We start from the raw sequence: 14,504 nt of genomic DNA, 5'->3' as shown, positions 1-14,504 counted from the left end.
ATAGGGCGCATGCGCTCGCCAGACAGACTGAGAGAGACATAGAGACAGAAAGCGAGAAATCACCCCCCAGGGGGGATGGTCATACCGCAATCCCTTCTCCTCCATTCTCCTCTTGGGATCTTGGGCACACACGCACACGCGCCCGGTGTTAGTTTTAAGCCACTGGGTCCGGGACACGAACCGCGGTTGACTACGTGGGAGTCCAGCAACATAGCCATTACGCTAACTGCTGGTTCCCTATTCATTTATTTGTTTTAATTTGACCAGAGAGAGACACAGAGAAGAAAGAGAGAGGGAAAGTGAGAAAGCAAGACACCAGGTCTGGGACTCGAGTTGTGGTTGTCCATGTGGGAATGTCCAGTGCCTTAACCACCATGACACCTCAGGCCCCCTCAGGGAGTCAGTATTATAGGTGATCCAGGTGAGAATTACACACATTCTAATAAATGAAAATGCTGAAATGAATTTACATGGGAATTAAGTACTCTTCATAGGATACGCAATTTCTCATGGCTATTGATTGTAGTTGTAAGGCCCTAAACTAAGTTAGAAAACTGAGGCTTAAATATAATTTTGTCTCTAAAAAGCTGTATAGATTTGAAACTTCTCTTAGTCTTCCTATGACCTAATTACTTCCCTAGTAAAATAAGGAACTAGATACAATATTCTTATAGGTGGTTTCATGGTCTGATTATTTTTTCTCTAGTGTGCTGCTACGAATGACCAAATGTTGTCAGGGAGGTGTGGAGAATTGTGGACTCTCTGTATTCCCACAAGTCCACAAGCACCTGAGCCCATAACAGCTTAAGGGACTTCCTGGATGCAGCCATATATTTCTCAGGCCAGAAAGGTAGCAGGGGTGAAGTCAGCGATAGACAGGGCATGCAAGGCCCCCACTACTGCTCTCTCATCCTTTACACCCCACCTGCAGAGAACTCTCTCAGACAGGTAAGGTGGAGTGTCAGACACTGATTCTGGGACCTAAGGTACTCTCCCCCTAGTTTCGAAATCCTGAGTGACACTACATTTCAATCTGTACAAGGAAAGGTAGAATCTTTTTTAATATTAGTCTTTTTATTTATTTATTTATTTGCCTACATGCTCTCACATTCAACATCTTCCCAGTTCTCTATTTTTAAGTGTACCTCTTGGTCTCTGAAATTCCACCATGTGCCTTAACATGTAACTTTCTGAGAAGAAATGCTTTCTGGCTATATCTCAGGTGTACATGTATTGGGTTGAGAAAGGACCCAGACACTTTTCAGAAAAATAGTGTGTAAATTCTGAGTGATAATACATTTCAATCTGGGAAAGGAAAGGCTATATCTTTGGAAATATTAGTTTTCTTTCTTTTTTTTTTTTTCCTCCATGTTCTCACCTTCATCACCTTCCCAGTTCTTTATTTTTTATCTGGAGCTTTTGGTCTTGGAAATTCTACCATATGTCTTCACATGTAAATTTCTCAGAAAAAAATGCTGTCAAATTATACCTATAATGGGAAAAAGGACCCCAGACATTTTTCTGAAACATCTGACAATCAGGGCCAGCAGATGGCGTGGTGGTTAAGAGCGTTGTTCTCCCACATGGCTGACCATGTTTCTAGTCCCGAATCTGGCAGCTTGCTTTCTTACTTTCTTTCACTCTCTGTCCTGATCTGGTCAAATTTAAATAAGTAAATAAATAAAGTTGAATAAAATATATTTTTTAAAAAAATAATCATCTAATAATCAAGGGATGTGTAAAAAGACTCTGGATTTTATGGAAGCAGCTTGGCAAGACCTGACTTAGTGTTAAAGACTCCAAATCAGATGTCTATATATTGCATAAAGAGGAAAATATATTTAGGAAGAGAGTACAGGAAAAGAAAACAAAGAGATCCTAAAGATGAAGATAAAATTATATTAGGAGAAGAAAGGGTAAAAAAGTTCTGAGTGCAGATGAAAGACCAGAGATATGGGAGTAAAGCAGGGTTTTGAAATCAGAACTGTGAATCTTTGGTCTTAAGAATTTTTACAACTGTTCACTTTTGCTTTTCATAAAAATAAGATTTTTCAAAGCTATAATGTGGGGCAAGCAGAGAAGTGGAGACAAAAGGAGAGAAATGCCTGGATATGTGAAGATCAGAGGGAAGTTACCTGTACTGGTAATGACTAGCTAAATGTTCACAGAGGAAAGCATTCTCTATTCTTTTTCATCTTTTCTTTTTCTTCCTTTTCTTTTTCTTCCTTTTCTTTTTCTTCCTTTTCTTTTTCTTCCTTTCCTTTCCTTTCCTTTCCTTTCCTTTCCTTTCCTTTCCTTTCCCTTCCTTTCCTTTCCTTTCCTTTCCTTTCCTTTCCTTTCCTTTCCTTTCCTTTCCTTTCCTTTCCTTTCCTTTCCTTCTTTCCCTTTTTCTTTCCTTTCCTCTTTCAATTCCCCTTTCCTCTCCTCTCCTCTCCTCTCCTCTCCTCTCCTCTCCTCTCCTCTCCTCTCCTCTCCTCTTTTCTCCTTTCCTTCTTTCCCTTTTTTTTTCTTTTCTTTAAGAGAAATTTTTGTTATATGGCACATGCATTTGACAGAGAGACAAAGAGACAGAAAGCAAGAATCACCCTTGGGGGGATGACCACATCACAATTCCTTCTCCATTCTCCTCTTGGATATTGGGAATGCAGGCACATGCACCTTGCATGAATTTTATACCACCAGGTCTAGGAATTGAACTATGATCCAATATGTGGGTTTCTAGCAATGCAACCATTAAGACATCTGCTGCTCTGGGTATTTTTCACCTCAGTCCTGGAAGGACTCAGTGGGTGTATTAATACTCTCCCCATGAACTGGCTAGCTGTAGGTCAAGTTCAAGAGGTTCAAGTAGACTGATTGGGTATCTTGAGGTATAATTGTCAGATTTAAAGAAGTAGTGGTGGAAATATTGATTTAGTACTGACTAGACGGGACTTTAATTTGATACTATTCTGCTTGAATTTGATAAGGAGGGATAATTAATATTTATAATCAGGAGAACACATTTTCTTATAAAATATTGCTCTAATTTTAGATAAAAGATGAGTTATGGAGAAGCGAGAGACTTATCAAGAGGCTATTATTATTATAGTATATTAATGTGATAACTTGGTCTGAAAATGTAGTATTGAAGATTGGATAAAAGGAAGAAAGGTGCTAGAAGAAGCACTTTAGTGTTGCTATTTTCACCAGTTTCTACCTGACTTCTGGGCAGGTCAAGGAAAAAATGGAAGCAAAGTAACATCTGAATTTTGAGTCTCCACCTTGGGCATAAGGATGAAAACATTCAAAGCATTAGCACAGATGAGGAGCAATCTCATAGACTAGATGAAGCAATCTCATAGACTATATAATTATTAATCCTATGACTTTCTGGAGCTAGGTACTATTTGATTCCAAAAGAAATTATTTTCAGTATTTAAATTACTCAAGTAGGGAGTGATGCTACAAGCTAAGTGGATACAAAAAGAAGAAAAGTGGGGGCAGTAAAAATCTAATGCATCTTGATGGCTGTCTCTATGATTAAATATTTTTGTGTTCATTTATGTTTAGTCTGTATAAATATGAATGGAGAAAACTGAGAGACAATAAAGGAGCAGAGAAACTAGATTCATTACAAAGCACTAGAGGTTTAATTGTATGAAAAAGTGGAAAGAGGAAACACTATGTTTTAATGAATAAATAATTTGCTCTGGAAAAATGTCTAATAGTGGTCAGGAGAGTTTCTTGTAGGTCTTCAACAAACTGGTACTCATGGACTGATAGAAAAGAGTCATGGCTTTAGATGCAAGAAACAAGATGACAATGAGCACAGGTGTAAAGCAGAGCAGAGTGACCTGTCTTGCCAACGGGAGCAACTGAGAAAACTCCACACGAGTTCAGAAATTTTGGTAATAATGAGATGGATGGAAAAGTGACTTACTAAATAAAACTGATTAATTCTATAAGGTGATGGTCTCGATAATACAAGAGAAATCTCAAAATATTAGGCAGAAACTATACATAAAACTGTATATTTGTCTTTTTATAGGAGAGTGGCCTTTGAGTCTAAGCAGGAGATACAGCATGGGCGGTTACTTCTACAACAGCTCAGATCTACCTCCTTTTACCTTGACAGGACTCCCAGGGCTGGAGACCTATCAACATTGGATGTTTTTGCTACTTGGTACCCTCTACCTTGTCTCCATTGTGGGCAATGCCCTTATCCTTTCTATTATCAAGGAAGAACAGAGCTTGCATCAACCTATGTACTACTTCCTGTCTCTCCTATCAGTTAATGACCTAGGTGTGTCTTTCTCCACATTGCCCACAGTTCTGCCCACATTTTGCTTCCACTTAAGGGAGATCAGTTTTAATTCTTGCATGGCTCAAATGTTTTTTATTCATCTTTTTTCCTTTATGGAGTCTGGGATCCTTCTGGCCATGAGCTTTGACCGTTACGTGGCCATATGTAACCCACTGCGCTATGCCACAGTGCTTACTGATGGCCGTGTGGTGTGTATGGGCATGTCTGTTATTATACGAAGTTTCTGTATGGTGTTTCCTCTACCTTTTCTTCTGAAGAGCTTACCCTTCTGCAAAGCCAATGTGCTCTCCCATGCCTACTGCCTGCATCCAGACCTGATTCGTTTGCCCTGTGGTGACATTACCATAAATAATATCTTTGGCCTATTTATTGTCATCTCTACCTTTGGCCTGGATTCTGCCCTCATTCTCCTTTCCTATATGTTCATACTGCGCTCTGTACTTGCCATCACCTCCCAGGAAGAACGGTTCAAGACACTCAACACGTGTGTGTCACACATCTGTGCAGTGCTCATCTTCTACGTGCCCATGGTCGGTGTGTCCATGGTTGCTCGCTATGGGAAGCATGCCCCACGATATGTGCACACACTCATGTCCCTTGCTTATCTCTTTGTGCCACCAATGCTCAACCCTGTCATTTATTCCATCAAAACCAAGGAGATCCGTCGGAGACTTTGCAAAATACTCTTTGGGACCAAGTTTTGAGCAAGAGACATGTTGAAAAGCCATGATCCTGTAGATATTCTGTCTTAACCTTCAAATCTCAGTTTTTAAGATTGTTTTAGACAGTGACCTACCATTAAAATTCCTGCCACCAGATGTTTTGATAATAGTCCAGTAATAGTTATGAATTAAGTCAACATATTTTGCCGAAGTAGATTTTTTTTGGAGAGGTTTTTGCTACAGGGCTTGTGTGCTCACCAGAAAGACAGAGAGAGAGACAGAGAGACAGAGAGCAAGAACTCACTCCACAGGGGGATGGCTATTCTGCAATCCTTTCTCTTCCATTCTCCTCTGGGGATCTTAGGCGCTCATGCACACACGCCCGGTGTGAGTTTAAACCACTGGGTCCGAGACTCGAACTGTGGTCGACTACATGGGAGTCCAGCAACATAGTCATTACGGTAACTGCTAGTCCCTTGGCCATAATTTAACAGAACAGATTTGCTTAAGTTTCCTTCCTTTAAATTCAAACACGTACATCTTCATAATAAGTCCCCCATTTTGTCACAATGTGTTGCTATTATCCTTGTTTAAAGTCACTGATGTCAAAGAAAATCACTTTTAACCATGGATATATTGTCATAATGGAGAAGTGATTATTTTTCCAAAGATTATGCCAAAGATATTTTACTTTAAATCAAATATATATACACATATTCACTAGTTATGCAAGTTGATATTTATTTCATATAAAATATACTATCCATCTTGCCTTTCAAACGAAATAAATAAAATTGCATGTAAATTGTATTATATGATCTAAGCTCAAGAAATACTAAAATTTGGTAAATCATATACTATAATTGAAATTTTATTTTTGTGTATGTACAGTGGTAACAATTAAGGGAATAATAAAATGAAAGATAGCATTCTATATTTTTCTTTTTATTATACATAGCTGTCTATATGAGTCATTAGTTTCTTGAAGGGTTGGATTTCCTGTTAATTCCAAAATGAATGTGAAAAAGCAGATCATAGTCTTAGAATAATTCCTACTTCTCTGAGACTCAATTCTCTCAATTACAAAATTTATTAGGAATACTAGGCTGTTGGTTTTTAAAATAGGTTTAAAGATAATGCATATAAGATGAAGGGTATGTTGGTTGACATTTTATAGGTACTTAAGGAATGAAAACTCTTATTATTTCAGTAACAAATTTGTTTTCTGAGAGCCTGGTATTATATAAATTATTTAGTACATTTTAATAAATTATTATGGCTTGGTTAAATGAATAAATGTGACTATTATTATTATTACCAAATGATAGAATTTGTGTACCAAGAAAACACTAAAGCTTAAATGAAAATACTACTAAAAATTGAGAAAATATGTCAAATGATAAAGTAATACAATATTTGTAATTTCCAAATATTCCAATTTATTAAGGACTCAGTTTTGAAACTTTAAAACATTAATTCACCTCTGAAATATTTTAATGAGACTCTATAGAAAAAAATTTAAAAACATTATTGATAGATTTAAAAATAAACTTGAGTGAAATGGAAAGATTATCACATATTTCCATAAATGGAAAGATTATTACATATTGTGAAAGTATCAGTTCTACCCAATTTAATTCATTTAATATTGAATATCTGGGGGAATCCAATCAAATTATCTAGAAAAAGTATTAGGAATTATATTAGTCTCTGTCTCGTAAAATTTAGGATTTTTTGCCTTTGTTATTTATCTATATTTTCTGTTATTCTTTAATACATACACTTTATATTTGTTTTAAAGTCAGATAGAAAAGAAAGAAAGGAGAGAGAGTGAGAAATAGGAAAGGAGAGACAAACAATCAAGAGTAATTTGCTAGCACTAAGTGGTCTGCATGTTGGTGGTATGTTTTCCAAGTGCACTTTTCTGTTTATCTCAAGGGAACAGAGTCGGCTTTTCCTAGTATAGCCATGCCTCTCCATCACCACTAGCCATGGGGGGACCTGCTTCTGGCCCCCAAGAGACTCATCTTTAGTGCTTAGAGAGTTCAGTGCATATTGGGAACACATCATACTTTCATTCTCCATATTCCACTTCACCCAAAGCTTGTGCTAGCCAGTGTGCGTTCTCTGCAGTCAAATGATAATATCATATCATTAGTTAAAAAAAAAAACAAAAACAACAAACCAGAGGATTTTATCTGTGAAAAACCTGATATCAGTGCTACTAAACCCACCAGATTATTTTTATTTATCTGAACTAACTAGACTAGAATTTAAAATCTTTTATACTCATTTTACCAGCTGCCGAGTAATACTAATAACATCTTCTGTCACTTTATTAAAGAATGACTTACATACAAAAAGCTCTATATATTTAATGTATATAGCTTCTTGAGTTTGAACATAACTATAGGACTGTGAAACCATCACTACTTATGTCGTAAACATACCTATCATCTTTAAATGTTTCTTTCAACTTCTTTATTTTTAATCTTTTTGGTGATAAGAACACATAACATAAGAACACTTAACCATCTTAGCAAACTTTTAAGTACACAATATAGCAGCGTTAGCTATAGGCTCCATGTTGTACAGTTGATCTCTAGGACTTATTCGTCTTGTATAACTAAAACTTTTACCCTTTGCTAATAACTCCCTATTTCCAGATGGCTTATTATATGCCAGGTAGATTTAAGGTTATTTTATTTTACAATTTTCTAAAAAAATTCTTCAGCTGCTATCAGCAAGCCTATGATGTAGGTGAAATTACTACTTTTGTATAACAACTGAAAACACTGAAGCATACCTAAAGGACTGAGTAAAATTGTCCAGAATAACACGGCAGTAAGTGGAAGAGTAGGCAGTGAATCCATGCAGTCTGACTTCCATGTCCGAGACTAGTATGATACTGATTTGTGACATCCCTATGGAAACTCACAATTCTCACCCTTTCTCTTACTGACTTTGACAGCCTAACACATTTAACATGATGGTTTTAGTTTAGGTTGGGGAGCCACAAGATATCAGACCACAAAGGAGGCTCATCAATTCATTCAGTGACTATTGAGCATCACAATATGCTAGTTCCCAACTTAGACACTAAGGGAATCCTTGGAGAATAAGATAGACACTTACCCTTTGAACTCACAGCTGTGGCTGTATAGCACTATAGTAGTTAAGAGTTCCTAGCTTCAAATACTAGTTATGTCATTTTCATTGTTGGCGATGGAAAATTTATTTAACTTGTTATGCTCCGGTTTCCATAAACGTAAAATATAAATGTAATATTCATTTTATAAGATAGTTATGAAGTTTAATCAACACATAAAGGTCTAAATAATTGTATGTGAATGTTGGTTTTTGTTTATTCATTTTTTAAAAGAGTGATAATTGCTATCACTCTTCATTCTGATGGTATTTTTGAGCATACACACACACACACACACACACACACACACACACCTGGCATGTTCCTCAAGCCACCATGGCTGGTATGCAAGCCAAAGTCAGCCATGTAGTAGCCCATCAACTATGTTAGAGACTTCCTGCCCAGAATATCACAAATGGTAATCATGATTTCTTATATATAAGAAATATCATAACTATTTCCTCCCAATAATAGTATTAATGCAGAGACCAGAAGATGACATAATGGTTACATTGCTGGACTTAGTTGACCACAGTTTGACCACTGGATTTGGCAGCTTAAACTCACGCCGGGCATGTGTGTGTGTGTGTGCCCAAGATCCCAAGAGGAGAATGGAGGAGAAGGGATTGCAGCATGGCCTTCCCCCTGGGGGGTATTATTTTGCTTTCTATCTCTCTGTCTCTCTTTGTCCTTCTGGTGAGTGCACACATCCTATGTGTAAAAAGAAAAAATCCAGTACTGATTTTAGGCATAATAAAAATATTTATAATTTGTTTTTAATTTTAGAAGTCTAATGCGCTATCCATTGCACTACAGAGCCACCTTTGTTTTTAATTTTAAATGAGTCACACCCAGTTAAACAACCTAGTAGAATCTTAGATACCTAGTTGGTACTCAGTAAATATCACTTGTTCTTCTCTTCTTTCCTCAGACATGGTAATAAAAGAGCATGAACAGTGAGGATAATTTGAGTCTGTTTCAGAACACTTTTGTTGAAGTCCTGACTTGAAATAATTTCTCTGTGCCCATCAGTAGGCTTTTAATCTCTTAAAGTTTCATTTCCTCTATTACAAAACTTTGGATGTTATACAAGATGGCCCAAAGACTCTTCCAGTTCGAAGATCTCACTATACTCCATAAATGTGCATAGATTTTATGTGTTAATTAAAAATAAAATAAAGAAAAACTAAAAAAAGAAGTAAAGAAGTCAATCTTTTCTTTTCTTTTTTTGCTATAGGGTGCGTGCGCTCGCCAGACAGACTGAGAGTTAGAAAGCGAGAAATCACTCCCCGGAGGGGATGGCCGTGCCGCAACCCCTTCTCCTCCATTCTCCTCTTGGGATCTTGGGCACTCATGCACACGCACCTGGCGTGAGTTTTAAGCCACCGGGTCCAGGACATGAACCGCAGTCGACTACATGGGAGCCAGCAATATAGCCATTACGCTAACTGCTGGTCCCAGGAAGTCAGTCTTTTCTCAGAGCCAATTGCCATTCTCACCTTCTATTCACATTCTTTTCTGGAAGATGAAAAGTTGCTAAACCTTATGATGATAGTTCTTGCTTGGTAACCGCCTACCATATATTATTTTACATTTGCTTACATCTGTAGGAATTTTTACTCTATCTAACAAACAAAAAGTTTGAAACTTGAATGAATCAAGTACATTTTTTTCTTTAAAGTTAATTCATTTATTTATTCAGAGAAAGAAGAAGAGAGTGAGAACCCCCAAAAGGTCTTGGTGCTATGATCCACCCTCATCCTCAGCTAACACTGGATCACGGGCATACATATGTCCAGTGTACTCAGGGATGTCTCTTAAAAAAACCCAGAACCTTCCATGTGAATCAATCTTGCAAAATATCACCTTTTACCACTGCACCAATCTTGGGCCCCCAAATAAAGTATTGTTAATTCTGCTTACTTAAATAGGGGAGGACCTGGTAATCCAGGTGTGATGATAGGTCGACAGATTTTCCAAGTTTTCTTAGAGTGAGGCTTTTCCCCAATGTAGGACTTTCAGTACTAAAATAAGTATATTTCTTGGTAGTAAACCAGGTTGGTTATCCCATTTGCTGACTCAGAATAATTAAACTCTTACTGGTTCTGTTGTTTTGCCTTTGGCATGGTTAAATCCCTAACCTGAGCATCAGTAAAACTCACTGGATTTGAGATTCAATACAGATCTCTTGGTAGAATAGATTACTTAGATGCCTCACTTCTTATATAAAATGAAAAGCTGAATATATTTAGCTCTCTTGAATATATCAGTTATAAATCTTCATTTCCTTGAGACCTGTAAGGTGGAGAAATGAGAGGACACAAAGGACCAGACATTCAAAATTTTTCCACATTCCCAGCTACCTTAGTTATCTCCATGGACTTACTAGACCCAGGGGACTCTTAAGAGGCAGCATTATAGAACTCAGAGCAGGGGTGGGTGGCAGCTGGCAGTGGGATTGTGTGCGGAGTACATGAAGTCTTTGGTATTTCTCCCTTTAGTGGACATTTCACCATCTCTTTTCACCTTCTCCCCTCCAGCAGAACTGCCCCAAGCAGGTATGTCTAAACTTCAGTTCTTCTCTCACAGAGGCTCTCAGAATCTCACTTATAGATTAAACATCTTAAAGTGGTTAGAGTGCAGACATTTTAAAAAAAGAGAAACTCTGATTTGTTTAAAGATTATTGTCCTGTACCGCACTTCCGTTTCCAATGTCTGTTTCCATTAATTTTCATCTATAGACTTTGGTTCCTGAAATTCTACTCTCCTGACCTCGTTCTTGCAGCTTTACTTTATAGTGCCTGATATATACAGACCTGAGTCAGAGGGGAATTTCATTCTGACACTTTCATTTGGTATACATGCTTCAGTGTGATTAATCATGTTCCAATAGTCTCTTTAGAAAGTGGACAAAAGAAGAGAACCTTTGATTGAGAAACTGTAAGTGAAAAGATAATTTGGAATCAAGACCATGGAGTCTTAGTTCCTAAATGTATTTATTCATCACTTTCTCGATTGTTGTTTATTTAGTACATACTTGCACCAGGGACCTGAATATGCATTTTAAATGTTTTGCTCTGTATTATCTTTTCTATTCCATAGACCTGAAAATAAGGGATGAAGAGGTTAAAATTCTCAGCTGGTATGTGATGAAGCTCAGAAACAAACTCAATTACTAAATGTTCAGGAGTTTTTTATTTTCCTGATTGACCGGACACTTAAAATGTACTCTTATCTTCTTTCTAAGACTTTCTAAGTTTACTCATTCAATTATTTTTTAAAAAACTTAAAACTAGGACTGGATGAAATTAAAATAAATAACATAATTATGAAAGCTTATAATTAACTGGGGAAGAAAGGCATTTGTCAAATAACCAAGGTTATTTGCACTATATATGGTTCTAAAATGTGGTTAATGGCATGAAGAAAAATCTATGTAAGGTTGTATAACGGATGCATAGAACCATGATTAGAATAGTTGGAAGATTATGAATTCTAAGGTAGTGTTGATGCTATATTCCATGGTAAGATCTTGAGTTGTTATCTGGATTCTTATTTCGAAAGGCCAGAAAACCATTTAAATCTTTTCTATAGGAGTATAACACTATTTTATTAATTTGTCTGCTTTATGAGACAACAGAGTGAAGGGGTATGGCACTATACTGGGAGGTCTAGAAAGAAGGTTCTGCAGACCTCTTGTATAAAGACCCTGAGGAAGGGGTTACAAATGGAAGTGAGAGGAAATAGAGGAGGCAAGGTTAAGTGTACTCTGTAAAGATGACAATAGATTGATTAGACTGAGGGTAGAAGTCTGACTGTTTTTTCCTATTTCTAAAATTCTTTCCAGAGGGCATAGAGGGAGTCACGTCCATAAAAATTAACAGGTCATTTTAACCCATTGATAACAAGCCTCTTCCTACATCCTGTCCCTGACATAGTATCTTTGTAATGTATATTAAACCACCTTATCTCTGTTAAAGTACATTCTTTTCTAATCTTGACAACCTTCCTCTTCTGATTGCCAACCTAAAACTTTATAGTTTTTAACTTATAAGTTTTATAACTTGCCTATAACCTAAAGCCCCCCCCCCCACACACACCACCACCACAATCCCGCTTCCCCAGCTTCCACATGTCCTTTTTGGGCCAGACTAATGGAAAAACTCTTCACTGAATTCCAAACTTTGCCTCTTGCTCTCAAAATCAAATAAAAAGACTCCTGTAAATGATCATTCTGAAAAAGACATGTTTTGCCTCTTTTCAGGGCTTAGGTGACACATATTTGTGCTTAGAAATAGACCACATTAATTATTATTTTTTGCAGAGTTGATTATTTCCATCAAGACCTATGAAGGGAGGATAGTGAGAGATGTCAAGGTGCCTCAGCTTTTTCTGGCATGAATACATAGGTAGATGTCAATGGACATAAATTAGATGATAAATATTGAAGAGGATCAAGTATGGTAAATGACAAAAAGTTCAACTTTGCATGTTATTTTTGTTTAAAACTTATTTTTTTTTTCTTTATGACAGAGAATGTGTGTGAACATGCCACAGTAAAAAAGAGTGAGTTGGTCTGGCTTCACTATGATCCCCTTCCTCTAGTCTTGCAATCCATCAGGCTTTGGGCATGTGTGTGTGTGTGCAGTGTTTCAAGCTGATTTGGTCGGGGATTCAAGTGATGGTCACCATGTGGGATCCAACTTCTCTTGATTAATGCATTACTGCTGCATTGAGCCGGCCCTCATATGTTGTTAGAGATGCCAATGAGCTATGGAAATTAATAGTCAAGTAGAGATTTGGATGCATAGCTATAAATCAAAGCTAAAAGAGAAACCTGCACTTTGAAGCATAAAATTAAAATCACTGATGTACAGAGGAGAAACAAGGAACAGATAAGTAGGACATTATTTTGAGAATAGAAGTTATAAAATGGAGCAGAGAAATGGGATAGTACTAGAAAGATATGAGGAGGCTATAATGTTGTCTACTTTTACCATTGTTTGATTGTTTTCTATGACAGTAACTCCTGAAATTGATCCTGTGGAAGAAGTTGGTGGTGGTCAGGGGTGACTTATTTGAATGCTGATAAAATAATCTAAATCCCTGATTCTCAACCTGGATGGCTATTGAAATGGAAATAAATAAATACTTATTCCTTAGTTTTAAATGAAAATATTCAGATTTAATTGTTATGTGATTGGACTGAGCAAAAGAAAAAAGCTCTTTAAGTGGCTCTAACATCCAGGACAGTTTGGGAATCTTTGGTCTGAACCAAGAAAAAAAATGTGAAGATGAAGGACAGAAACACTAAGAGTCATCAGGTATAGAGAATGAAGAGATTCTGGACCCTGATGAATAATTGAGGGGCTCAAACAACAAAGAGAAGCTGATTAATTGGGTGATGTTTGTGTGTGGGCAAGAGAGAAAAGGCAGCTTAGAATATAGACAAAAAGTGCCATCATTTGCACAAGTGGGAGTAAATAAATGGGTTGACAGTATTGAGAAAACATTTTATGGTGGACATACTGACTCTTGTTTATTGAAGAATCTGATGGCTAAATACTAGTAGATAGAAAGGGAAAAAACTTTTCCATTATTAGAGAAATTTGAACCTATGTAAAAAATACAGGCATAGGAAGAGTAAAGAGATAGTGTTAAGTTACAAGACTTTTGTGGGGAAGGATCTGGAGCCCATGACAGATCTAAGGATACTGCTAGACTGTAGAAATTCTGAAGTATAACCTGGTCTTTCCTGACCTTTTAATACTTGGTATGAGAATCTAAACAACATTGTTTCTCCTGTCCTGAGATACATACTACTCTTGGTCTTCACTTCTTCTACTGTCTTATCTTCATTCTACTGTCTTTTCCTAAAAACCAGCTAAAGACTCTCATGGAAAGCTTTGGAGTGAATATTTCAAGTAGTACCGGCTTCACATTAACAGGCTTTCCAGAGATGGAAGGCCTGGAGCACTGGCTGACTGCCCTCCTCCTGCTGCTTTATGCTGTCTCCATCCTAGGCAATACCCTCATTCTCCTCATCATAAGGGAAGAGCAGAGCCTGCACCAGCCAATGTACTACTTTCTATCTCTCTTGTCTGTCAATGACTTAGGTGTATCCTTTTCTACATTGCCCACTGTACTGGCTGCTCTGTGTTTCCAAGCTCGAGAGACTGCTTTTGAAGCCTGCCTGGCTCAGATGTTTTTCATCCACTTTTTCTCCTGGACAGAGTCTGGGATCCTGTTGGCCATGAGTTTTGATCGCTATGTGGCCATTTGCAACCCCTTGCACTATTCCACAGTGCTCACAGATGCCCGTGTGGCCCACTTGGGAATGTTCATCATTATCCGCAGCTTCTGCATGGTTTTTCCACTTCCTTTCCTG

At 37.3% G+C, this 14,504-nt stretch overlaps 2 protein-coding genes across 2 annotated transcripts in view; both read left to right on the top strand.

Annotated features, from left to right (window-relative positions):
- Window positions 1-4,065: 4,065 nt before the first annotated feature.
- Window positions 4,066-5,010, top strand: LOC102502769 (olfactory receptor 51I1). Its single transcript, XM_006162518.1, has one exon. The coding sequence runs from the start codon at window positions 4,066-4,068 to the stop codon at window positions 5,008-5,010; it is 945 nt and encodes a 314-aa protein (XP_006162580.1).
- A 9,002-nt stretch (window positions 5,011-14,012) lies between these two features.
- LOC102475465 (olfactory receptor 51I2) overlaps window positions 14,013-14,504 on the top strand; it is a 1,604-nt gene continuing 1,112 nt past the window's right edge. The window contains 1 exon segment of the mRNA XM_006162536.2: window positions 14,013-14,503. Within this exon segment, the coding sequence (XP_006162598.2) occupies window positions 14,013-14,503 (491 nt within the window).

The sequence above is a fragment of the Tupaia chinensis genome, unplaced genomic scaffold, assembly GCF_000334495.1.
Source record: "Tupaia chinensis unplaced genomic scaffold, TupChi_1.0 Scaffold140176_1, whole genome shotgun sequence".
Lineage (NCBI taxonomy): Eukaryota > Metazoa > Chordata > Mammalia > Scandentia > Tupaiidae > Tupaia > Tupaia belangeri.
The sequence above is the reverse complement of the archived record's forward strand: the minus strand, read 5'-3'. Positions and strand labels throughout refer to the sequence as shown.

Coding starts and splice junctions, on each gene's coding strand:
- LOC102502769 (XM_006162518.1), top strand. CDS start 4,066: ATGGGCGGTTACTTCTACAACAGCTCAGATCTACCTCCTTTTACCTTG.